Source organism: Pseudonaja textilis, chromosome 9 (assembly GCF_049901715.1).
Source record: "Pseudonaja textilis isolate UNSWEBS1 chromosome 9, rPseTex1.2, whole genome shotgun sequence".
Taxonomy (NCBI): domain Eukaryota; kingdom Metazoa; phylum Chordata; class Lepidosauria; order Squamata; family Elapidae; genus Pseudonaja; species Pseudonaja textilis.
In genome coordinates this window covers 15,174,749-15,201,337 of record NC_141998.1, presented here as the reverse complement: position 1 = coordinate 15,201,337, position 26,589 = coordinate 15,174,749, and the positions used below count along the sequence as shown (strand labels likewise).

The 26,589-nt window shown below is 41.1% G+C and overlaps 2 protein-coding genes across 5 annotated transcripts; both read left to right on the top strand.

The window, feature by feature from the left end:
• Nucleotides 1-1,825: 1,825 nt before the first annotated feature.
• On the top strand, nucleotides 1,826-26,247 carry CCDC15 (coiled-coil domain containing 15). Of its 4 annotated transcripts, none has more exons than XM_087939005.1 (11): nucleotides 1,826-1,952; nucleotides 3,486-3,661; nucleotides 4,506-4,655; nucleotides 5,156-5,338; nucleotides 5,447-5,563; nucleotides 12,864-13,001; nucleotides 14,300-14,401; nucleotides 15,487-15,590; nucleotides 18,111-18,314; nucleotides 19,847-19,995; nucleotides 25,222-26,247. In XM_087939005.1, the coding sequence occupies exons 2-11, from the start codon at nucleotides 3,488-3,490 to the stop codon at nucleotides 25,338-25,340; spliced, it is 1,440 nt and encodes a 479-aa protein (XP_087795131.1). In that variant the 5' UTR covers nucleotides 1,826-1,952; nucleotides 3,486-3,487; the 3' UTR covers nucleotides 25,341-26,247. The 4 variants fall into 4 exon arrangements, with proteins under 4 accessions (XP_087795131.1, XP_026573854.1, XP_026573855.1 ...); XM_026718069.2 differs by having other exon boundaries at nucleotides 1,827-1,952; nucleotides 3,457-3,661; XM_026718070.2 differs by lacking the exon at nucleotides 1,826-1,952 and adding an exon at nucleotides 2,047-2,192 and having other exon boundaries at nucleotides 3,457-3,661.
• LOC148125041 (uncharacterized) lies at nucleotides 8,045-9,774 on the top strand. The gene has a single exon (XM_087939006.1). It carries the CDS (start codon nucleotides 8,160-8,162, stop codon nucleotides 9,213-9,215), a length of 1,056 nt encoding a protein of 351 aa, XP_087795132.1. The 5' UTR covers nucleotides 8,045-8,159; the 3' UTR covers nucleotides 9,216-9,774.
• Nucleotides 26,248-26,589: the final 342 nt, after the last annotated feature.

Here is a 26,589-nt window from a genome sequence, read left to right as displayed (position 1 = left end):
AATTTGGCACGGTCATCTCCTACTTTGACACATCTCACAGATATTATGATAGAAAGAGTGGAGGGAACCACTCTGTACAAATGGATAGAAATAGAGGATGTAAATACCGTAACTAAAGCTTTGGTCCAAATAATAAGCGTGCCACTCAGCATGAACAAATGCTTTAAAATTATATCTTGAGCTATGAGTATTTAATCCGCTTAACTTCTGTTTCCCTAGAAGTATCCTAAAGTAATTACAAGAGTGCCTCTGAACAAGAGACAATGTCTTAGAAATATACTATGGGAAGCCTCCCCCCAGAAGAATGAGATATTTTGGGGGATATTAAGAGGCAGATTATTATATTTCCTCAAAGGAGAAAATGGATAAAACATGTTCTTAAGAGGCTGAAGGCCTCAATGTGCCTATTCACAAACAAAACACCTTCACCTCCAGGTGATGGGATTAAGGACAGGACAGGACCTTAACCCCATTCATTGAGAAAAGCAGAAACAAAACTGGTCCAATTAAGAAAGGCAAACTAGCAGCAAACTAGCAGGATAAAATCAATTACACATGCCTGACAGGATTAGGTTCAGGAAGCTGGTAATCAAGTCCCATCAGAAGCCCTTGCAAAACAAATAAAACAAATCAAATAATAAAAGCACACAAAACAAACCTCAAAATTACAAAATACTGTAAACTGTATAAAAATCCTTACATTCATCAAGCTAATTTGTCAGCTGCCCCAGAACCACATGCTGTTGCTATATCTGCTCGTCAATAAACAGGCCTTTTTTCTTAAGCAGCCTCCATTTTATTCCTGTCTTGGAACTGGACCTGGATTTTTCTTCCGATACTTTTTGGAAAGGTAGAGTTTTTTAACTTCTTTTTTTTTAAAAAAACGTAGCTTACCTTTATTATTTATTATACCCCACATTTATCATTTAGAGTGAAATTCTTTGATACATTCTGATCTGGCATTGCTGATTTGTTGTGGATAAAAAGTGGGTTCCAAAGATTTGGGCAGTTCCATACTATTCAAAGAAGCAAACAACTCTGCTTCAAGAGGAAATCTTTTAATTGCTATGCATTATCCGTGGTGATGATTGCAGTGCAGGAGTTAAAAGACAAAGAGCACATGACAAGAAAAGGAACATAGGGTTTTATATTTATAAATCCCTATCTATATTTATATTTGCCAATAGAAGCATGTCACTTAATGAAGCAAAAGATTCAAGGAAATGGCAATGCAGCATTCATTACACAACAGATCAACACCAGGCATCAATTTCTCAATTAAATACCAAGTCATCTTAAAAGTGCCAGGCAATGCTGGGCATATAATGTCATTCAATTGAAAGATATTAGTTGGAATCTTTTTCATAGATGTCAAAGCAGTTGAAACGCAATTTAAGATTTGCATTCTGTAGCAGATTGATTCAGGATTATAATTATGATGACTTTGGGGGCAACTAAATCTGGGCTGCATTGCGAAACTCCAAATCAGGACTAAAGGGCAACCAAGAGACGTTTTCTGAATCTCTATAGTCCCCCCCTAGAGGTCACCCGTATTTTTGCAGATACCTTCTTAAACCATCGCCAACTCTTTTTGCGCGTTCGGGCAACCCAGCCAATCAGCTCCACTATAACAGCTTCAACAGCGAAAGTGGGACGCGGCCTTTAATTTAAACCAAGGCATCTGATTGGCGCAACCAATACCTAGTAGGAGCCTCCTTGAGTTGAAGGGCGGAGTCAAATTTCAAACGAATCCAAAGCGCAGCCAAAGGCTGTAAGAGAATACCGACCAATCACACGGCCGAGCCCGGCTTACAATGATATCACGGCCGCTTCTCCGCCCGCATTGGTGCCCGGGGGAAGACGGGGAGGAGTCATCGCGCGGTTGAAGCGGAAGCGGCGCGAGGTTTTAAAACGACGGTTGGAGGGAGAAGTCAAGCGGACTGTTTCTGAGGGTGAGGAAAGAAGACGTGAGCGCGCGGGGATAAGAGGAAGGGGGGAGGGTTGGTTGCCATGGCAGCGGCGCCACAGGTCCAGCAATACCAGCGCCAAATCTCGCGGGAGGAGGGGTTGCCATGGTAGCGGTTGAGTCCGACTCCTAGCCGAGCGGGGAAGGTGCGGGACGGAGGTCGGCCTCTGGGATGGTGTGAACCCGGAGGGACGCGATCTTTCCCTGCGGGGGCTGCTGCCGACAGGTGGGAAGGTTCTCCGTGGGCCCGAGACCGCAATGAGGGGCTCCCCAGTGGGTTCTCTGGGCGGCGGGTGCCGTGGCTGCTGATAGCGACCCTTCCACAGTTTCGCCAAAATGGCGTACGGTATGAAAAAGGCTGGGAGGAAGCATATTTAGGAACTTTGGATGGGTGGTATGGGGGCCAAAAGGAGGTAATTGAGGGGGTTCCAGAACAGTATGAAGCCCCAATGCAGAGATTTCACGTGACAACCGCACCTGCTTGTCCTTACCTGGCTACCTAGCCAGGGGTCTCCAACCGTGGCAACTTTAAGACTGGTGGACTTCAACTCCCAGAATTCCTCAGCCAGTCGGCTGGTTAAGGAACTCTGGGAATTGAAGTCCACAAGTCTTAAAGTTGCCAAGTTTGGAGAACCGTCTCAAACCGTGGCAACTTTAAGACTTGTGGACTTCAACCTGCTGGCTGGGGAATTCTGGGAGCTGAAGTCCACCAGTCTTAAAGTTGCTAAAGGTTGGAGATCCCTGAACTAGACTGTGCCCCACCTTTAATAAAGTTCCTTGCAGAAAAAGTCACCGTTAATGCTAAGAATTGTTCAGATGGTTATTTTTTACATGTGCATGGGCAGGTCTGCAGATGTTCAAGCAAATGAACAATGCATCTACTATGTAATTTTTAATTGTTACATCCTCTCTTTTTGCCACATGGGAAAAGGATACACTCTGCATGCCTAGACTCCAAACTAAGAAAATAATTGTATTTAGCTCTAGTTCTATAAAGCCCATAGTCTTTAAATCGCTGATGAAAACTGAGGAGAAAACTAAAATATCTTCTTCTCACCCCCACCTTTTTGTCCCAGCCAGTCCGGGAGGCCTAAATTCTGTTTTAATTAAAGCTTTTAATGGGGATTCATATAATAAGAGATAGATTTATTGATAGATGATGCCAAGCAAACAAGGGATTGTATGGATATGGAAATTTTGAAATTATTATGCAAGAAAGGTTAAATTTTGGCTTGTAGGAAAATGATCTTAGAACAGTAAGAGGACTCTGAGAATGTCAGCATTGTAGGGCTACATGATCTCTTAGAAAATGTTACAAGACATGTTTGCTGGCTTTGACAGAAACAGGGCAGAACAGCATTTTTTTAAGTAAGCTTGTATTTCCAGTTAAATTAGCAACTATCTTTAAAGGGTGATTCTGGCACATAAATAGAGCTAGGCCTTTTTCTTATGAACTAATGCTTATTAAGCATGACTGTGTCTTTCCATAGGAAACCCTGGCCTTCCTATCCTGTTGCAGAGATGGTATTACCCAAGAAGGGGCTACAACAATATTGTTCCCAGAAAATTGCCCAGACTAAATTGAGGCCTCCATCAATCAACTGGAATGTATTAGCAGGAAGAACTCAGTGCATAGCACCTGTTGGGGCCTGGGTGGAGAGTGCCCAACATGATGGAGAAGAGAGCCCAGTTTTTGTGAGTATTAAGTGTTAAGTTACCTAAATCAATATCAAAAATTCAGACTATTAAGCTATCTGGTTAACTTTCTACTCCAACTGGCATTGGTTCACTGAAATCCCAGATGTTCCTAAGGTCTTGGAGATAAAATCTAAAACTTCTTCAGGTTGTTGTTAGTTGCAAAGTCATGTCATCACGACCTCATGGACAATGTTCCTCCAGGCCTTTCTGTCCTCTACCGTCTTCTGGAGTCCATTTAAGTTCATGCTGACTGCTTCAGTGACTCCATCCAGCCCCCTCATTCTCTGTTGTCCCCTTCTGCTATTGCCCTCAATCTTTTTCAGTATTAGGCTCTTCTCCAGTGAGTCTTTCCTTCTCATTAGGTAGCCAAAGAATTTGGGTTTCATCTTCAGGATCTGGCCTTTTAAAGAGCAGTCAGGGTTGGTCTCTAGGACTGACTGGTTCAATCGCCTTGCAGTCCAAGAGACTCGCAGTAGTCTTCTCCAGCAGGCTGGAGTAGTTATCTAAACAACTATTTCTGTTCTGAGGGATTGTGTAATGGTAGTATACTTTTGAATGGTAAACATCAAAACAATGTATAGCTTTTGGGCTGTGATTTACTCCTTTTAATTAAGCTAAATGGGGTTTCTGTGGCCCTGCCATTGCTGTTAGACTTCAATTCCTGTCATCTCTGATACTAGGCCATTCTGGTTAGGACCCAGAGATACTGGAATCTAACATCTGGAAGGCCACTAATTGCTATTCTGTTTTAATAAACTTAGTGTTAACAGCAATCTTGTTGCTGTTCTGAAGTATGGTTCCCTTGTAATCTGTTTATCTGGTTTAATGCTAATTATTTCAGGCTACAGCTATTCAGGTTGAAAAAGCATACAAAGAACAAAAAAAAGAAAAAGAGAAAACATTGAAACATTTTCAGCAGGAAGTAAAACGCAGGGTGAACCAACGTGTTAATCTAAAGAGGAAACAACAGTTGAAGACATCTTACGAAGCTGTAAGGTTCTATTTCTGTTAAATATGTTGTGAATTTCTTCTTGAAAACTAAATTTCTGTGCAATAAAAAGCATCAATTTAGTTTAGAGAGTACTGTTATTGTAATCTGCCTGTTTCTTATCATAAATGAAGTTCTTTTAACATAAATAACATAAAATTGTTGGGTGGTCTTAGTTTTTGCATTTTAAAAGACACCACTCCTTAGTTGCACAGGATACTTAATTACATATTTTAACTATTGCTTTTAAGCCTTCTTGACATTATTTTAGTTCATATTTACTGCAATCTAACTCCGATATCTTCTTCTCAAATAGTTAGAAAACAATTTAATAGAATCCATTTGTATAAAGCAATATTTCAAGGATTATTTTTAATCATATGCATCTGTTTCCGTTTGAAACTACTAATCTCTGTGTATACTTTTCCTTTCCTGTCACTTGATACCTATTTCTTTCTCATTGTCATTGCAGCTCATTCTCACACTTTTTTCTCCTTTGACAGGCCCTGAAAGAAAGCTCTGTTATTGTAGGATTTTCAGATTCTGCATTGCGGTTGACCCCCAAGAAAAATACATGTCTCTACAGATACACCAGAGATTCTGCCGTTGGCAATACTAATGACAAAGTCACCTATGTACAGCAAGCAGATTACATGCCGGAGCAGTTCTCAAATCTAGCCAAAACTGTAAATGGTTTTTTTTTCTGTTTTGAGTTCTCTGCCTTAATACACTAATGGCAAGCAAAGCCTGTTTATAATGTGTGCTAACTGCTTCTTTGTATAAATCTTTTTCAGGTAAGGAAAACGGTGCAACAGGTCCGTCACAAACTGGCTTCTCGAAAAGCTGTTCCAGAAGGAAATGAACCTCCAGAACCTCCAGGAGGTGCTCATCAGACTCCTCCAGGAAGACAGGTCATTAGCACAGAGATGCTTATAATGTCATGCATGCTAAGAACTATAGTATTTGTTTGGCTGGAAAGCAGGAATTACATTTCCATTTACTAAGTTTTCCTTAAAACCGTAAATCAAGGCATGGCAGGAAAATGGGACATTTGGGCAGCTGCAGGTTCTGGTTTCCACACTGAACCTTCTACCTACTTTTGAATAGCACTTAGACTTACATACCTTTCATAGTTTTTTAAAGCCTTCTCTAAGCAAACCCTACACTCAGCATATTGCCCCCAACAATCTGGGTCCTCATTTTTATTGAGATGGAAGGCTGAGTCAACCTTGAGCCGTTGAGGATCTAACTCCTGGTTGTGGGCAGAGTTAGCCTGCAATATTGCATTCTAACCACTGCGCCACCCTGGCTTCTAATATAGGAGTAGATATTTTGTTTGAGAATTTTGGCAAGTACAGCTGCAAATGTGCACTGAAGATGATGTTTGATTTCATTGTAGGAGGTGCAATGACAATAAAGTAAACTAAACTAAACTAAAACCAACTGGAAGTTATTAAGTTAGAGAAGGATCTTGCTTGCACCAAAATATTTATGCAAGCTTGGAGGGACACATCTCCCTGTGATTTGCAAAAAACTCGATGAACAGTGGTTTGTCATTAGACTTTACCCTTGATTTGCTTTCATGATGCCCAAACCTAGACAGGATTCAAATGAGTTCCTTACTGAATCTGAATGTTTGTTTAGGTATCTATCTACTTCTTTTTAACAGCAGGGTTCTCATGAAGCTGAGTTAGCTACCTTCTCCTATGAGCTGCTCGGAGCATCCAGAGATGGGAGGTGCTTCAGTCTCTGCTTGCTTAGGCTGAGCTTGAATTGAGGAACGCTCCTCCTCCTCCACATAACTCTTTTCCAGGGCGTTCCCCAGTTTTTGCTCAGCCCCGTGCAAGACAGGCTGTGCTGTTGCTTTGCTCCTTGGCCGAAGCAGGAATTTTTGGATTAATCTTTCTCAATTCAGATCAGCATTTCTCAGGTTTGATTTATACTCTCCTTAGTCCCTGCACAACTGTGTGAACTGGCAATCCTTGCCATTTAGGGGGAAGCGCTTTTTCGCCCCGAAGGGAGAGTCAGTAGCGATCTTCGCACTACCTCCCATAGCCAATCCCTTCCTTGTTTTTTCTCTCTCTGCCTCATTCTGTTGCCGCTGCTGCCTCCTTATCGCTCCATTTCACAGCGGTTCACTGTGATCTGCTCTGTTTGAGCCGCACCGCGTTTTTTTCCCCCCACCCTTGAACGCTGTTTATTTACTTGCAAAGGGAAACCCTTTGACTTATTTCTCTGGCCATCTTCTCTGCAAGAGCTTTGGCTTATTTCCCAGGCAGGGAAATAGCTGCTGGGAGGCGTGTCGTTATAGCAGCCGCCATTTTGGAGGCTACCTCGTGGCGCGCGCCATTTTGTTTGTGTTTATACTGAAGCTGTGAGTGGAAATTTCTAAAGCATCAGGCGCCGCCTGGCTTTTTCTTCAGATTTGAGTCTAGATTACCAATTCAACTTGTATTTACTTGGAGTTTTTTCTCGTTGGCCAACCTCACAGCTCCCACAGCAGCTGCACCCAGGCCTTTGTGTCAGCCCATGCAGAGAGGCTGCTGTAGGCCCTACCCTTAATTTTGCTGGGCCTAGGTGTTTCGAAATTTGGCTAATTGGCTTCCTTCATTATCCCAGGATCAGGGATAGTATAACAACCACCCTGATTATAACATTGATTCATATTGACAGTATAATATTTACAGATTAAAATATTATCACTGCGGTGCGGCTCAACTGTTTTTCTCCTCACCACATACGCATATCTCTTTTTAGAGATATCTATATATTATAAAAAAGAGAGAGAGAGAGAGAAAAGGAAAGACAAATTATTCTAAAAGGGGGAAGTAATACTGATCAGGGACACCGTCTTGCTAGATCAGGCCCTGGGCGTGCCAACCGCCTCATATTATTTTCTGACTTACTCCAGCCACATTTAAGTCATTGCAATGGCAGATGGCAATACCTCGAGCGGACCTTCCTTGAAGGCAAAAGCCAAAACCCATCATTTGCGCAAGCAGGCTAAGGAGACCTCCAAAACGGCCGAGAGGGACGCCCTAAGGCGCCACAAGGCCCTGCAAAAAGAAATAGACAGAAGATCTAAGGAAGCACTCAAGGTGCCTCAGGTTCCCCCATCCTCCAGTCCCTCTACCTCTGCTCAACCTCCCCCCCCCCCAGATGTTTCTTTCTCCTCCAGGCGCAGCTTGCCATCTCAGGAACAACAGGCTCTGGGTCCTGAAACATTGACCAGAAGGGCTCCAGAGGCTACCTTCACCCCGACTGCTGCCGGTCTCCGCCAAGAGGAGTCGCCCCCTGAGGAGATCCCTGAAAAGATAAGATCCTGGATGGAGTTGGCTATTTGCCAAGGCATCGCAACTGGCATCCAGCAAGCCTCCAGGTCCAGTCTGTATCCGGTAGGCTCTGACCAGGAATCTCACTCCGTGAGGTTCCCTACCTAGGTCTGAACAGCGTCTGGCTCAGGTGCCCTTGCATAGGGAACCCCCCCTTCAGGGGCAGGAGGAGGAGATGGAAGAGGGGGAGGAGGAAGGTGATCAACTCATGGACCCACATGACTTTGATCTGGGGTCCATACACTATACCACATACCTATCAGACATGGACCCCCTAGGGGACGAAATGTCCGAGGACGAGGGGCTCACCCCTGACCAGCCCGCCTTCGTGGGCCTCTTTAAGCCGCAACTATTTAAATCCTTACTGTACAAGGCCAAAAATATTTCAGGTTTGATTAAGCAACCCCCCTCAGTCCACCCTACCTCTCCTGGGGAAGGACCTGAAGACCTCATTTTTAACCAACCAGTGGTAGAGGCCGAGACTATTCCAGCTTCCCCTATCCTTGCAGATCTGGTCCAAAAACAACTAGCGTCCGTAGGGGTTCCCCCAGCCCCCTCTAACCACGACAAAAAAAATTTCAATCTAGATCCGGATTTCTTTAATCTGTTGAACACCCCTGAGGTCGATGAGCCCATTGTGGGCCTGGCATCCTCCTCTACTCCTACTGAGGCTTTAGAAGCCCTAAAGCCGGAAGAAAAGCGGGCCGAGCTGGCCCTGCGCAGGGCCCATCAGTCGGATGCATGGGCCATAAGATCAGCTACGGCCACATCTTTCTTTACTAGGTCTTCAATTCGATGGTTGCGCCAGCTTAAACAGCATATCCCCGCTTCTAACACCAGAGCACACCAAGACATTGCTAAGATCACTGCCGCAGCTGAATTTTCAGCGGACGCCACATATCACACCGTCAAATTTTCTGCCAGGGCAATTACAGCGCACGTCCAGGCCCGCCGCCTGCTATGGCTCAGACACTGGCAAGCGGATTTTAAAAACAAAGCCAAGCTGGCCTCCTCTCCCATAGTGGGAGACAAACTATTCGGCCCCTCCCTGGACCCTTTGCTTATGGAGACCAGGAACAAAAAGAAATTTCTCCCTTCCCTCACCCGAAGGTCAGATTCCAGACAGCTGCAGCCCTTTTGGAGGGGCTCCTTTCGGCCCTCCTACCAGGCCCCCTTCTCTCCCAGGTATCAGAGGCCTCCCTCGTTCAGACCAGGCCAATTCCAGGACTGACCCGACTCTGGAGAAAGGGGTAGGAGGGGCAGCCAATATAAAAGGCCTTTTCGGGGGTCCGGAAGCAGGCCTTACCAACGTCCCAGATAGACATAAGGACTCTATCCCCATCGGCGGGCGCCTAAAGTCATTCGCCACTATATGGGACTCTTCTACTTCTGACTCTTGGGTCAGGGAGACCGTTAGACTCGGCCTTGCTCTCGAGTTCCATTCCATCCCCCCCAAATTTCTTTATGTCATCCCCCCTCTCCAAAGACCCGATTAAACGCAATCTGATGACTTCTGCCATCCAGCACCTCCTTAATATAAGGGCCATCCAACCTGTTCAACCAGACCAACGAGGTCGGGGCTTTTATTCTCACCTCTTCATCGTTCCAAAAAACTCGGGGGGATGGCGGGCCATCTTAGATTTGAAGCAACTTAACCGTTTCTTAACTTACCGCAAGTTCAAAATGCACTCCCTTCAATCCATACTACTGGGGATCAGACAGGGGGACTTTCTCACATCCATAGACTTTACAGAAGCTTACCTACATAACGCCATTCGGCCCTCCCACTCTAAATTCCTAAGGTTCTGTTACAATAACCAACATTTTGAGTACGTGGCCCTTCCCTTTGGACTGGCTTCCGCTCCCAGGACCTTTACCAAAGTCCTGGCAGCTCATATCAGAAATACCCCCATCCGTCTCCAATGCTATCTAGATGATATTTTAATTCAGTCATCATCTATCAATCAGGCAGTGAGGGACACCCAGGCCACCCTAGATCTCCTTCAGGAACATGGGTTCCTCATAAATTGGAAAAAGAGCCAGTTATTTCCTTCTACTCGGATAACCCACTTGAGGGCTCTTATCAACACAGTGGAAGGTAAGGTCTACCTGTCCTCAGAAAGACTCCTTAGTATTCAAAAATTGGTTAAGGAAACTAGACACCACAAGAGGGTGCCCTTATTGGAATTGTCAAAATTATTGGGGAAAATGATTTCCTGCATTTCTATTGTTCCCTGGGCCCGTCTTCATACCAGATCCCTCCAGTGGTTCCTGCTCCCGTACCAGAGACCCGGCAGAAGCAATTCCAAGCTCCCGGCCAGGATTCCGCCCAAGGTCCTCACATCCCTCCTTTGGTGGGCAAGACCACTCATCAACAAGGGCTGTTTCTTCAAGGAACCTCAAAGGCTTGACTATCACCATGGATGCCAGTCTATTCGGATGGGGCGCCCACTTCCAGTCTCTCATCCCAGGGGAGATGGACTGCAATAGAACAATCATGCAGTATAAATTGGCTGGAGCTTCACGCCGTTCTCCTGGCCCTGCGCAGCTTCCTCCCCCAGGTACGCGGGCAACACATCCTCATTTTGACAGACAACGTCACAGCCAAAGCACACATCAACAAACAAGGGGGCACACATTCAATCCAGCTGATGAAGGAAGCCGAGCGCCTCTGTCGCTGGGCAGAGACCAACTTCCTGTCCATCAAGGCAGAGCACATATTAGGGCTATCAAATATCCAAGCAGATTGGTTAAGCAGGGCCACCATAGACCAATCGGAGTGGTGCCTCCACCCGTCCCTGTTCAGAGAGGCAACAAGGATATTCAGGAAACCGGTGATAGACCTGTTTGCCTCCCCCCTCAATACCCAGCTCCCCAGATTCATCTCAAGATACCCATCACAAGGAGCGGAGAATCACAACGCGCTCCGCTGCCCATGGCCTTCGGGGGGCCTCAATGCATTCCCTCCTCTGGCTCAGGTACCCAGGGTGATACAGAAGCTCTTCCACGAAAGGGCGGAGTTGCTACTAGTGGCTCCTTACTGGCCCAGACGACCATGGTTTGCAAACCTCCGCACTCTCTCGGTGCCCACCCCCTGGAGGATCCCACCAGGCAGGATTTCCTTGTCCCAGGGGCCCCTCCTACACCCAGACCCGCAATGGCTCCAACTGACCATTTGGAGGTTGAGCGGAGCACTTTGAGGAAAGGACAGCTCTCAAATAAAGTCATTGACAGCATCCTAGCAGCCAGACGGCCATCAACCACCCGAATTTATAATGCCACATGGACCTTCTTCTGTCGTTGGTGCAACAAACTTCAAATTAACCCAGTTTCTCCCTCCATCGCTCAAATTTTCGAATTCCTTCAGGAGAGACTTGACAAGGGGCTGTCCCCTAACACACTAAAGCGTCAGGTGGCTGCCTTGTCATCAGTCCTTTCTTACGAGGGTCTCAGTTCCCTCTCTCACCACACCCTCATCCAGGCTTTCCTTAGAGGGGCTACCAACTTACGCACACACCCCCAGTGCACTGTTATCCCACCTGGGACCTCAATAAAGTCCTCCTCTCCCATACCAAAGAGCCTTTCGAGCCTTTGAGGGAGACGAGTCTCCAATTCCTAACATATAAAGTGGTTTTCCTGGTAGCCATTACATCAGCCCGACGTATCTCGGAAATAGCAGCCCTGTCTGTCAGGCAAGACCTCTGTGTCTTTCACGCAGATAGGATGGTTCTCCGACCCGACCCCACCTTTCTACCAAAGGTCAATTCAGCTTTCCACAGAACCCAGGAGCTCATCCTCCCAAATTTTTGTCCCAATCCGTCGTAGGAAAGGGAACAACAATGGCACAAACTCGATGTAAGACGCGCGCGCGCTGCGAATTTACATCAAACGCACAAAGCCCTTCAGGAAGTCGGAGGCCCTATTTCTGTCTTTCCAACCCAAAACACTGGGACACAAGGTGTCATCGTCTACCATAGGACGATGGATTAGGGCGGCCATAGCAAAATTGTACCATTCCCAGGCCCTTCAAGTCCCTAAGGGCATCACAGCCCATTCTACCAGGAGCGCAGCCACCTCTGTGGTCTGGGCTACCCAGGCTCCAATAATCGAAATATGCTGGGCAGTGACCTGGGCGTCACCTTCCCCCTTCATCCAGCACTACAAAATTGACCTGTTTGCCTCTGCAGAGGCCTCATTTGGCAGGCGGGTCCTGCAACGTGTTTTAGGGACCCCAGGGAGATCCAGGACCAGACGGAGTCCCTCCCTTAGGACAGGCCAAGCTTTGGTATGTCCCATCTCTGGATGCTCCGAGCAGCTCATAGGAGAAAGGCCGTTGGTACTTACCTGATACGCCCATTCTATTTGAGCTGCGAGGAGCATCCAGCCCCACCCTACTTTCCGTCTGGTGGGCCTCTCTCTCTTGGCCAAGGACCAAAAATTATTTAGGTGATAGGGATAGAAGCAACCTTTTTTTCCTCTCGCCTTCGCAAAACTGGGGAACGCCCTGGAAGAGAGTCATGTGGAGGAGGAGGAGCGTTCCTCAATTCAAGCTCAGCCTAAGCAAGCAGAGACTGAAGCACCTCCCATCTCTGGATGCTCCTCGCAGCTCAAATAGAATGGCCGTATCAGGTAAGTACCAACGCCCTTTTTCATTTGCCAAGGATTATTTATAATTACCTGGCTACCTCCAACTTTAAAATAAACCTTGTGCAGGAACATACAGAATCTTCACTGTTCTTGCTAGATATGTCTATCTTGTGGTTTGTTCAATAGTTTTATAATCTTTGAAGACCACAGTTGCAATTTAGGTTTATTGCTGGCAGCTAGCTTTTATATGAATTTATAAAAAATACTTTGGCTGCAATGTCTTTTTTTTAAGAATGCAGAACCTTACAGCACAACTACTCTAAGTCCAGAAGAGGGTGATATGGGAGAACTTCCTCTGAAGGGACACCATGATCTTCCAGCAGAACTTCAAGAACAAGAAGGGAAATGGGACAACACAGAATTTCAAAAAGTAGGACTTCTCAACATCTAGTTCAACTAACCATCTGCTAGTGCTTTACATTTGATAGTCCCAAGAAAGTGGGCTTTCTCTACCAGGTCATCTGCCTTATGCAACATTTTCTTACCCCCACCCCCACCCCAGCAAGGTTAGGTCTATTTCTGTTAATATTCCAAAAATTCCTCAATATCTGCTTACGTCACCAGGCTTGGGAGTCTCAGAGAACCAATAACATTCTAAGATTCTTCCACTATTGTAGTTGATATGATCACTCCATGCCATAATAGGTAAATATCATTAAAATATATATATTAATTTTTAATAATATTTTAATATAATTTTATTTTTTATGATGGTTTTATATATGTGTTTTATTTGATAGTTTACACTTATTTCTTGTGAGATGGGTAGCCATGTATATTTGATATATAAATGAATAAATAACCTAAATTATGTTAAACACTTTTGGCAAAATATTGGCATTCTTCTTCCTCGAGAGACTATATTATTGAAATGAAGAGCTGCTCCTCTTATATGCCTGTGAATTCTTGAACTGAACATTAAAATGCTTTCTATTTTAGTACTGACAAGTAGTTCAAGATTCAAGCAATATATGGCTAAATTATTATAGCTTAGTTATAAGCTAGTTTTTAGTCCTAACAAAACACCCAAGAAATGTGATTTAGACATTTATTGATGTATTGCAGATGTTTCCTATACATTAATTGTTCTTTTGCCCTATAATAATGAATAATTGCATATTGTCGATATAATCCTTTTTATATGCTAAGTATTAGGTAAATATTGTGCTTCTGGTTGTTTTTCATAGACAATTTTGCAACGTAATAGTGAAATACACCATGGTTAAGGCTGAAGGTTATAAGAGATTTTCTGAATTGACCCTTTATATATAATGGGATTGCAAGCAAACTTTCTATAGTTGTCTTCTTCCCAACATAAAGACACTTTTCAGGGAAAAGCTAACTTGGTGGGGTGCTGAAGAGTGTTCTGTTTTACTCTCCATGCTATTTGTCATATACATTTTGGGTTGTCTGGAGATTGATGATTTGGTACAGTTCTATATAGCTGCTTATCAAAACAAAAAAGCTATTTTCAGAAACCAATAACAGTAATAGGAAGTGGAATCATATTCTTTGCTTGATAGTGAGGGTATGTTAAAGTTTGCACTGTTGCATAACAGGAAAGAAAAAGCATTTTGAAAAAATTATGAAAAAAAAGCTATCCAGGTTTCAACAGTATTTATGATCACACGTATAAGTTTTATTCTCATTGTTTGCTTTTTCTTCCAGGTAAATAGCGATACCATGAAAGATAATAATCCAGCTGATACTGAGGCTCAGGTTGTTCATATATTCTGGCCTGGAATAGAGAAGGAACAATCAAAGAAGCAGGTATATAATCTTAACATGAATTCACCTTATTCAATCCTATCATGACTTTGATCAGGAACCTAATTATGCACCTCATTGCTGATCCCTGAGTAAAGATTAGAATTATTGTTTCTATCCATAGGTGGCAGCACTAGGCGGCCTGACCTGATCCCAGATGTCACCAAAATCCACATAGGTCAACTTGAATAGGCTGTCTGAGAATTCCAAGGCTGGATTGTGAAAATTTAATATAGATCTATAAAAATGGCAGTGACAGACTTTTTGTAACAGTGCCTGTGTGCAATTGCTAGGAGTAGATTTGTGGGTGTCTTTATTTAATTGTGGTCTAATTACTAGCCACCAGAAAGAAGTCTAACTGAAGAGATCTATTTGGTGAACTTCTCCAATAGATTACAACAATACCATATAACTTTGTAATATGTAACTATCAATGAAACTCCCTAATTATGGAACACTAAAAAGAGCAAGGACTAGAAAGTTTTTCTTAAACGGTAAGAAAAGAGCAGATAACACAGAGGTAGCTAATGTCCCAATTCATGCATTTGTGTGAGCAGATATGTGAAAAACAAATCAAACAATGTCAATAGATAAGTTTTATTTTTGAAAATAGGCCAGATTTAACTTCCAGATTTTCTGTCTCATATGTGGAATGCCCAGGTTCCTTGGTTGTAGGGAAAATGAGATAAAATTTTACATTTTTGTATTAATAAAGCTAGAGATAAATTGTATATACTATGTGCTGAGTTTAATGATACATTTGAGAAACCTTGCAAAAATTTAAAACCATAGTTCCTGCGCACTGACTTGCAATCTAATAGGATTCAGATGAGATTCGAAAGAACAGAAAAATATACTGGTTCACCATGTATTAATTCTTCATCTAATTATTTCATGAGAATATACTCTAAATGCAACCGTTGAGAACACTAATGATAGGTGGTCCGGGTTAAATCACTTGTATGGGCCATGCTGTATTTATTGGCCTTTGCTCTGGTCAGGAAGAATAGAGTAAAACTTTCCTCGGTGGTGCGTTGAATAGTACGATCTAGCATTGGGATCCAACTGAAACTCTTCTTTTTCTATAGCACCAAAGCCAGTATCTGAGATATCGGCGCCTCTTCATGGATATCGAAAGAGAGCAAGTGAAGGAGCAGCAAAGACAGAAGGAGTGGCAGAGGAAAATAGACAAGTACACATTCAGTAGATGACCATTCTTTTTTGCCTCTTGAATATAAAAATGATTGCTAACATGCTTTTGCATAAGTAGGTAATAGATGGAGGGATTCTGATTTTAATTAAAGTTCTCAATTTAATAGAAATGTTATTTGAGAATATTTTCTCTTGCAGTCAGCATTTCCAATCCAGCAGTCTTAGTACTTTTTTCTTAGTACGTTTGGCAAGATAAAATGAATTGGTTCAATTTGTGCTATGAAAGTAAAGATAACATTGCTCTATACTTTTGAAAGAAAAAAAGGCTAAGGAACTACTGGGTGGTAGCCACTCATGTTTGGTTTCTAAAAATGTCTCTATGGAGCTCAAAAATAATGATGAGGCTGGTATTTTAATGTTCAGCATATCAGCTTCTCATTTCATTAATTTTAGTGGCCAGGAGAGTATCAGAAATAACTGACAGCTGGCAACACAGCTGTTCTGACCTATAGCTTTCCCTTTCCTGTCATAGTTATGGGGCCTTGGTGCAATAGTATCTCACTTGAACTACAGTGAAATGAAGTTAAAAAAGAAGTGCCAAGCTATGGCCATTGTCATTTTTAAAAGTTCCAGAGGAAATTTATTTTATTGGATATATTTTAAAAAAATAAAGTGGTAAAAGAATCTTAGGTCACCTGGGCAAGTTGTACATTAAAGCAGATATTCACTTTCTCATAACATCTGAGGAATCTTCTCTTATGATAAATTCCTACTTGGCAGAGCCTTTTTATACAGGAGAGAATGCCATCTTTTATTGTAAGTATTTGGTTAAATTACCCTTGCTCCCATAGCTTTTTACTAGTGAAAACTTTACAATGATGCAGTAAAGTCTGGACAAATATTGAGTTTTAAAGAGATTGCCCAAGGGGGAAAAACAACAGAGTTAAATAGCTACGTTTTCTTAAGCAGCGTGGTTTTCTAAAACAAATATTTTTCCTTTTAAATTCTTGTGTTTTTCCATTGATTTGAAGAGCTTTTCATTTAGTAAGCTGGCAGCAGCTATGCAATTACCCTCTGATAGTTTGGGCTGAAGGTCGATTTCACCCACCATTCTGTTTTCACGCAATGACTAACCAGACCCCTCTAGGAAGTCTAGTTGTGGCATAAACGCAACAGCTTGTTTGTGCCCTATTGACTAATATTTGGGAATATCTTTCTTCTGAATATGGCTATTTCCATTAATGGTGTGACGAAAGACTGTTGTGAGGGACTGAATTTGACTGAATTTTCATGATTTTATAATGAAAGCTCTATGTTGTACCATTCCGGTACAAGTACCGGTGGTCCTTGACGTACAACCATAAAGTGCCAAGACTTTATGTTGCTAAATGAGAAATTTGTTAAGTGAGTTTTGCCCCCTTTTATGGCTTTTCTTGCCACATTTGTTAAATGAATCACTGCAGTTCTTAAATTAGTAACCTGGTTGTAAAGTTAATCTGGCTTCCCTCTTAACTTTGCTTGTCAGAAGATCTCAAAAGTTGATCACATGACCCACAGACATTGCAACCTTAATACTGTTATTAAATTTTTGCAAGGTTTCTCAAATGTATCATTAAACTCAGTACATAGTATATACAATTTATCTCTAGCTTTATTAATACAAAAATGTAAAATTTTATCTCATTTTCCCTACAACCAAGGAACCTGGGCATTCCACATATGAGACAGAAAATCTGGAAGTTAAATCTGGCCTATTTTCAAAAATAAAACTTATCTATTGACATTGTTTGATTTGTTTTTCACATATCTGCTCACACAAATGCATGAATTGGGACATTAGCTACCTCTGTGTTATCTGCTCTTTTCTTACCGTTTAAGAAAAACTTTCTAGTCCTTGCTCTTTTTAGTGTTCTATAATTAGGGAGTTTCATCGATAGTTACATATTACAAAGTTATATGGTATCGTTATAAATATGAACCAGTTGACAAGTATCTGAATATAAATCATGTGACCTTGGGAATGCTGCAGTGGTCATAAGTGTGAAAAATGGTCATAAGTCACTTTTTCCAGTGCCATTGTAACTTTGAACGGTCACTAAATGAACTGTTGTAAATTGCAGACTACCTGTACACAGAATTCTCTAGCTGAAACACTCTGTCAATATTTTTGTTAGAAACCTAATTTCTCTTCTGTTTTCTTTTGCACTGTCCCCTAGCTCCTCTTATACTAGCTATTTTTTGGAGATTTTTTTTTGTTCTAATGTACAGTTTGTTAGAAACCAAACATTTGCAGGTAAAGGGGAAAAAAGTTGTAATGTGGAATACACAGTCAAGTATACCATGCAGAAACATGCTAAATAAGATGCAAAACTGATCGCTATGTTTTCAGACTACTGAAACTAAAGTAACAATAATATGCCTTTAACCAGATTTTATAATCTTCTCTTTATTTCATATAGAAATTTCATAGCAAAACAGAATGGACAGCTGTGTTCCTCTGACATTTGGTTCTGTACTCCAATAATTAATTTAGAATGATTGGAAATTTTGTCTGCCACAGAATTAGGAAAGAAAAGGAGTATCAGCGCCATGCAGAAGAACAGCGGATACAGGAGGAACAACGAGCAAAGGAGAAAAGGACACAGGAGATAGCTTCACACAAAAATGCTAACCCCAGGGGGAAAACCTGTGAAAAACTGCAACAACTGAAACTGGAAGACCCAGAAGAAAAGAAACTAGTACAAAAAAATAAAGAATATTCTAGGTGAGTTAAAGTTTATTGGAGTCCAATAAACATGCATTTACAAGCACTTCCAGACCAGAACAAACAATCACCTGGTCTAGTCTCCTGACAAAGCCTAAAGGCCAAGGTCCTTCTTAGCCTCTAGTCGGGAGATAACTGATGGGGAGCACCACCAGTACAACCAAAGGCAGCTGAACTTCTCCAGGTGTTGAGTACAGGTAGACCTCAACTTACGACCACAATTGAGCCCAAATGTCTGTCATTGAATTTTGCCCCATTTTACGACATTAGTTGCCATGGTTAAGTGAATCACTGTCATTGATAAATTAATACAGTTAAGTGAAACTGATTTCCCCATTGACTTTGCTTGTCAAAAGGTCGCAAATGGGTGATCACATGACCCATGGCCACTGCAATCGTCAGTTGCCAAGCATCTGAATTTTGATCACGTGCCATGAGAATGCACAATGGTCATAAGTGTGAAAAACAATCATAAATCACTTTTTTCAGTGCTGTTGTAACTTCAAACAGTCACTAAATGAACTTGTAAGCCAAGGACTACTTGTATTTCTAAGAGTTATGTCAAATTGCTAAACCAGCAGACATAATCAGTATCTGGCCATAATACTTGCAGATGCTTCCAACCAACCTTTTCACTTGGTAATCCTGCTCCAGGATATCACAGTAAGTTGGTGATAGTTGTAGGACTGACAATTGTAGGAATGGTCCCATTGGTCAGGCATAGCAGCAGCAGCATGTGATTATGGGCAAGCAGAATGACCAGAGGCCACCTTGAGGCCCCACATCCACTGTAGAACATGAATAGAAGTAGTACTTGGAGAAATTGAGCCCATCAGTTTAGTTGCAGCTCTCTTCTGTGGGCATCCGGATGATTAGAAGTGTTGAAGCTATCAATAAAAGAGAGGACATGTACAGGCTTGTGCCTAATTGTGGATGACCTTCCCAAATTTTTTCAAGCATTTTAGATATGCAGTATACCCTGGTTTAAAAAATTACAGCAGGGCAGAGGGAATGTGTTATTTCTGAATGCATATAACATCACATGAAAATACAGTAAGAATCTCATCTTCCTGAACAATTAAATCCACACTTCATTATATTGCTGGTTCTTATCTGAGATTTGTATTTTGAACTTACTATAGTTATATTAGGTTTCCGTACCTTTTCTGTAACTATGTGATTGAAGATGTCCTATGTAATGATGTAGAGAATTTTTTTAAAAAAAGCAAAATTAAATTATCTAATGTGACGATTAATTACTTTAATTGTAATCATTAAACATTTCAGGGGCTTATGTTAATTTGCACACCAATTGAAAACAACACTTTATGAATCTTGCAATCTTGATTTTAATCCATAAAAGCTTATGTCCCAGTAAACCTAAGTGACCTTATAGCTCCTTGTTTGGTTTGCTTCTTTGTTGCAGGAGAAAAATAGTTGAAATATGTTGAGCAGATTCAGCCAGGAAATTTGGTTCTAGCACTAAGGCTTTGAAATTGTTGCTGAACAGGAAAAAAAAATGTGTTTTGCAGATATGTGGAAGCATTACGAGCCCAGATGCGAGAGAAGATCGACATGTATAATATACATTTGCCTCCGTTGTGCTTTTGTGGGTCAGGTTTCTGGGATACTCATCCCGATAGCTGTGCCAACAACTGTATGTTCTACAAAAACCACAAAGGTATCATATCTGGAAGTCCCTTTTGCTCCATTATTCTGAGTACCAGCCCTCTAATTTGGATTTGATTCAGTGTATTTTAAAACAGCTGGTGAAATAGAGAAGGCAACTCAGTGCACCACCAGTGACGTCACTGTCTGTGGCAGATGTGCAAAGTGACATTGAGTGAGATATTTCTTATCTGCCATAACTCTGGGAATGTATTGTTTTTTTTTAAACAAGTTTTATTCAGTTTTCCATATTTTAACGTCTCTTTTTAGTGAACAGCATGAGTACAGGTTTCACATATACATACAAATATGACCATAGTTACATATTCAATTTTTATATCCAATTCCTTATCTTAACAGTGCTTTTATACATTTTCTATTTTGTATCATTCCAAATATTTATCTCATTATTTAATTCACTTATGATAACTTCATAATCATTATACTTTAGTACTTTTAACTGTAACATTTGTATATTTCATCTTAAATTCTAATTAAAAAAAAACACTTCTTCTATAAATTGGTTTCCCCCCTGAAATTTTAATATAAGTGCGTCACCTCTAAGTTATAAATTCATTTATTTTCACCCCTTTTAAATCTCGTTAAAACATTTAACATTATTACCTCAAACATTAAACTTAATAATCCCTTTAAAACTACATAGCATATATAAATAAGATTCTGCATGATTTTTCTCCTTTTAAATTTCATTAAATTTCTCCCCCCACCCCAAAAAAGGACATTAATCTACTCATTAAAACAGTAAAACAATCCTAAGCCCTAAAGTTAATTCAATTTCAGCTCTCCTCCTATATCATTTCATTTATTTCCATATATTTAATACACATATTCCATTAATTATTCCATTCATACTTAAACCAAAAAAGCCAACATTTCAATCTTAAAAATATTTCAATATATCTAATATACGTATTCCATTATTTGTTAAAATTATCTCTCTACATAAAGAGGAAGAGCATTAGATTCCATTATTCGAAAAATAACAATTCTGTTTTTCCATCTTGTCAGCCTATATGTCCCTATTTCGTAACTATAAATTTATTTATATTACCCCTCAATACCTTGCAGAATCCCCTTTCTATATAATAATCACCCATTAACTCTGTGCCCAAGTAAGGATTTCCCCATTTTTTTACAATTCCCATATGTCAGCTGCTGCTCCGTTCTACATCCAGGAAAGAAATCCTTAGACTCTTGTAATTAGAGAAAAGATGTCTTTTACTGGAAGTTAGTGGTAACAACAAGAAGATTCTGAATCTGGGTAATTAGGCACGTACATCACATATATCAAGGGAGTGAAATGTTCCCACCCCTAACAGTGCAAACGGTTCTTCCAATTAAAAGTTGTGAACTACATCATGCGGACATCTCCAGGTGGTGATGATTAGTTGACCTTGGCTTACTCAGATAAAAGGTTGCAGTTGCGCAGAGAAGAGAAAGCTAAGCAGGAATGAGAAACCCCAGGTTATACAATATCAGTTATTAACTCTTTCAACAATTTCCACCACCACCCCCGTTACTCATGGCAGCCAGAAAGAAGCAAAGGAAAGGAGGAAGATCTTGAAGGCTGACATTCGGCCCTCCTAGAAAAAAGACGTTAGTCCAATGAGTCGTCTTCTGAATCGACATCACTCTCTTCAGAGGAGGTTGGAGTTCCCAGCCCGTCTCCCTTCGGATGGGCGACCTCTACAACCTCCCTCGTCTGGGGTTTGAAGGCTTCTGGAGGACATGCAGGGGAGGGCTTGCTCCAACCAAAGCCTCCTCGATGTCTGTTTCAGGTTAAATCAATTTCCACCTCTGCTGCCAGCACGTACCACATCTGCAGATCATTGGGGTCTCTTCTGGCAATGCAGCTCTGGTATACATCTCCAGTCACCATCCACTTTGCAGTCACCATCCACTTTGCAGCTGGGCCCTCCAGAGCCCTGGTAACACAACTAACCTTGGCGGCTTCTGAGGAAAAATCCCCTCCTTATTCCTCCATATAGCTCCAAACTTGTGCTAGGATAAATCCCAACTCCTTGGGATCCCCCCCATATTTTACTTCCAACGGAGGCAACTTTGGAGTTCTACGTCTTTTGGCAATTACTCCTTCTCCTGAGGGCCCCGGGGTTGCTGCTTGCTGTTGTGCTAGCCCAGCTTGATTTATGGGGATGGCTGCTCGGGTTCTTCTGGCTGGAGCTGCCTCCCACTCCTCCCTCATACCTTTGTTCAGCGTGCTCTCCGAGGGCTTCAGCCATGAGGTGTTTGGCTTAATTTGGTAAAAAATCTTTCCCTCTCTTGCCTTGGCTCCTCTCTTCCATGCTGACAGGTACTGGTGACTCCTGGGGGGCGGGGGGGAGCTCCTCAGGATTCTTCCAACCTACTCCCAATGACCATTTGGGTTTTACCGCTGGTTTTTCCTCAAGATTGAGCTTTGCTAACAAGTCAGCTTCTCTTACTTCCTCTAGCAGGAGCGAATCTTGCCCTCCAATGGCACCCAGGTCTTCTTGGTCGCTGGCTGGAGTTGACATGATGTTCAGACCCCCTCGGAAGAAATTGTGTTATCTCTCCGGGTGGGCTGGTAGAGTGACATTCAGAATAATGTCAGCTGCTGCTCCGTTCTACATCCAGGAAAGAAATCCTTAGACTCTTGTAATTAGAGAAAAGATGTCTCTTACTGGAAGTTAGTGGTAACAAGATGATTCTGAATCTGGGTAATTAGGCACGTACATCACATATATCAAGGGAGTGAAATGTTCCCACCCCCAACAGTACAAACGGTTCTTCCAATTAAAAGTTGTGAACTACATCATGCGGACATCTCCAGGTGGTGATGATTAGTTGACCTTGGCTTACTCAGATAAAGGGTTGCAGTTGCGCAGAGAAGAGAAAGCTAAGCAGGAATGAGAAACCCCAGGTTATACAATATCAGTTATTAACTCTTTCAACACTTTCCACCACCACCCCCGTTACTCATGGCAGCCAGAAAGAAGCAAAGGAAAGGAGGAAGTTCTTGAAGGCTGACACCATATTTTTGTTTCCAAATCCTGTTTCTTATCCCTTCTTTCCCTGTCTTTTCTCCTTTGTTCTTTCACTCCAGTTTTTATCCCTCTCTCTATTTATAGCTTCCTTTCACCCTTTGAATTTCTGCTGACTCTTTTTCCCTTTTTTAATTTTTCAGATATTCCCCTTTTTATTTAATTTATTAAATCTCCTGTATTTATTTCCAACTCTTCTTTCTTTTGAGAGTTCTTGGTTCTCGATGATCACTAAAGATGGTCTCTTCTATGATTTGCTCCACCTCCTCTTCTGCCTTTTGTCTTTGTTGTTCATATTCTGCTGTCGCATTTTCAATAAATTTTAAAGCAAAATCCAGCGATTCACCTTGTTCTTGTAGTGTTTCTTTCATTTTTCTGAGTTCCATTTTTAATGTCAGAAGAGAAATTGCCATTTTACAACTTTCCAATTCGCAATTTAATCCAAATAGTATCTTTAAAGTTTATTTCCAACAATCAACTTTTCTTCCTCTCAAGTTTTTAAGTTTCCGCTAATCCAGTGCCAAATTCATGTCAGAATCAGCAACTAATCCAAAGGCAGAATATTCGTAATTCTTTCTTTGTTACAATATTTCAATGTTCTTGCTTTATTGTATCAATTTCCATGCAATTTCAAGAAGAATTTTTTAAAAGAAAAACAAGTTGAGTTTAACTGAGATGGCACTCTTTATTATGCTAAGTCTTCACCCCCTCTTTTCTTTTTTATTCTCTATTATTCAGAGTTGCGAAAACCACAACTTTCCAACAAAAAATAGATTAAATCCCGTTGATATCAGATTTCCTCTTTAACAGTTTATAGTTCAGCTTTATTAGTGCCAATATAAAATCAAAGTATACTTATCCAAGTTGATTATATAGTTCCTTCTCCAGCTTCTACCTTTTGCGGTTTCGAAGCCCCGACGCTATCAAAAGCAATTCACACCTTTTTTTTTCTCTTTCTCTTCGCCGCTTAGATCCTTTCTTAAAGATTCTTTGAAATGTTAATCCTGGGGGTATTTTCCATTTGATTATATCGTCCTGTTCCTCCTCCTGTTCGCTTCTTTCTCTCTCTCGTGCACAATCTTATTCCTGTCTAATCATCCCCTTCAGGGTGGCCATTTTAGACCACCGCTTCAGGCGTCTTTGGGAGGGAGCAATTGCCAAGCCAGGGAGGGGATTTGCGACTCCCCTCTACCCAGCTGACGGTCTCCCCTTCCTCTGCCACCCCTATGAGGTAACTTCTGCTCCGAATCCAAAGGATTGGGGCTCTCTGACGCCCAAGCATGAACCAAAGCTGCGCACGATCGCGGTCAGCGGTCTGTCTTTGGGGAAGCTCAAAACAGGAAGTCAGCTCCGGGAATGTATTGTTAATTACAGTTTGAAATATCTTCTTCCATGCTTTTCTCTTGCAGTTGTTGATATACAGTAAGATTTGAAACAAATTCAGTTTCTACCTCAGTTTGACAGCATTTCAGTTCTGTGAAAGAGAGAGCTCTCTGAACTTAAGTTACAGTTGTAGTAACCAGCTAAAAAAAATTGTCAACTAAATACTGAATAAACTACATGAACAGACAGATTCTAAATCTGTAGGTGTACACTCTAAACAACAATAGCTCCCAAGATTGCCTGCTATGATCAGGTATTGTTCATATATTTCTTTTCAAAGCTGAAATAAAGAAGGTGGAATACTGTACTTCACAATGGAAGTTGCTCAAATTTAACTTTGCCTATCTACAGCTGTACGTTCTGTTTTGTTATACAAAATCCCTGCTGCTTCATACTGTAGCAAATATTTTTAATTATTGTGAAACCAGTGGAGGTTCTTTCCTTTGAAGAAACTCATTTGTATAAAGAAAGGTTTTAACTTCTGACTTTGGGTATAATGCAAAGACTTTGAATTGTGATTCTTATGGACAAGCAATGCAACATAAAGAAACCATTTTGCTGTATCAGACTGGTAGACTCATAACTATGCAGTTAGATAAGAAAGCCTCTAAACTGCCTTAGAATACACACAATTAAACCTGTGATTGTGGTAGTAAAATCCATAAACATTGAACTACTACATTGATTGTATAGCCTCTACTATTGTAGAGGACAAAATGTTTATTTTCCAAGTAGCACATAATTCTCCATCATGCTTTCCATTGTTTTTGCCTTCAAAACTGTATACATCCCAATAAAGCTAATTTCTCTTTCAGCGTATGCTCAAGCTCTGCAAAATGTCATCTCCTCTTGCGATATTTTGGACAGGGGCTCAAACACAAGACTTTCCATCCATACATTTGCTGTTGTACATGCTCGTTCTAAAAATTCCTGACAGAATTGGTGAAATTGGTGCCTCCTTCCCAACCTTGTCTATGAAAGTAGGTGACTACGAACACATCAATTCTGAATTTTCTTCCAGGTTGGATTAAAATAAATAGATTCAGAAGAGAAGCCTTCTCACATTTCTTTACTTTTCTGAAAGTAATACTCTGTGCTTTGTTTTCTACAGGATACTAATTTGTCAAAAACTTTAAATTCTTTGTTATTTGTTCATGGGTGGAAAATGTTCTTAGATCAATTTTATTGCCAGGCAGATCTGTATCTGTCAACCTGTGAGACTTCTGCCCAAAATTTAGGTGGATTTTATGCTTTGGGGGTGTGATACGATATTAAGATACATTATGTTTCACACTGGATTTCAAACCAAGATACCTGCCTCTTCCAAGATTTTGAAGTGTAAATTGTAAAATGTAAACCTTGGTCTTTGGGAAAGCCTTTGAAAGCGATTACTCCAAATGAACAGAATCGTTACTAATCATGACAGTTGTTAGTCAGCATCAAGACAAGATGAAGGAATGCTCACATTGAAGAAATTGAGAAAATAACCCAGTTTCTAAAATAAAATGAATTAGTCTTGTACAGTACTTGGTTTTAATTTGATGTTGGCTGTAGGCTGGGAGTCTCTTGTTTGTGATTTGCACATTTGACAGGACAACTCAAAGAATAATGAAATAATACATATTTCTATGCCTTTTTTTATTATTTGGATATATATATTTGAATGCCTCTGAACTATATTTTAAAAGTGAAACTTTAAAACTGAGTGTTTGGTACATGTTAACTGAAGAGATTTTTATGTCAGCTTGTCCAATTTTCAAGCTTTGCAGATCTGTTAGGTAACATACAGACAAAGAGTTTTCTGCTCCCAACATATTCCAATAAAAATGTTTTATATTTTATATCCAAGTGTCCACTGTCAATTCTGCTTATCTCTTGTGAATTCTGGGAATAATAACATATGAAAAAGATTTTCTACTATTCTCATGATGGTTCATGATTTAATTGGAGTAACTGCCGGAATCCTGACATTATGTCTGCTTCTTTTAAAGTGAATTGCTCATAAAAATGATGTTGCAATAGAAAGTGAGAGGTTTATAACATATAATTACATTTTTAATGTCTGTTTCTTTCCTGCAACACATGATGGTATAAAAATATCTTCAGATGTTTTTTCATATTTGTTCATTGTTTAACCAAATTTTTAAATAACAAAATGATATTGACCTAAGAGATTTCCAAGT

Bases quoted from the DNA above. Each gene is read 5' to 3' on its own strand.
- CCDC15 (XM_087939005.1), top strand. From the start codon at position 3,488: ATGGTATTACCCAAGAAGGGGCTACAACAATATTGTTCCCAGAAAATT. The intron at 5,564-12,863 runs GTCATTAGCACA...CTTTTTTTTAAG, and splicing joins AGACTCCTCCAGGAAGACAG to AATGCAGAACCTTACAGCAC. The intron at 14,402-15,486 runs GTATATAATCTT...CTTTTTCTATAG, and splicing joins AGGAACAATCAAAGAAGCAG to CACCAAAGCCAGTATCTGAG.
- LOC148125041 (XM_087939006.1), top strand. From the start codon at position 8,160: ATGGAAGAGGGGGAGGAGGAAGGTGATCAACTCATGGACCCACATGAC.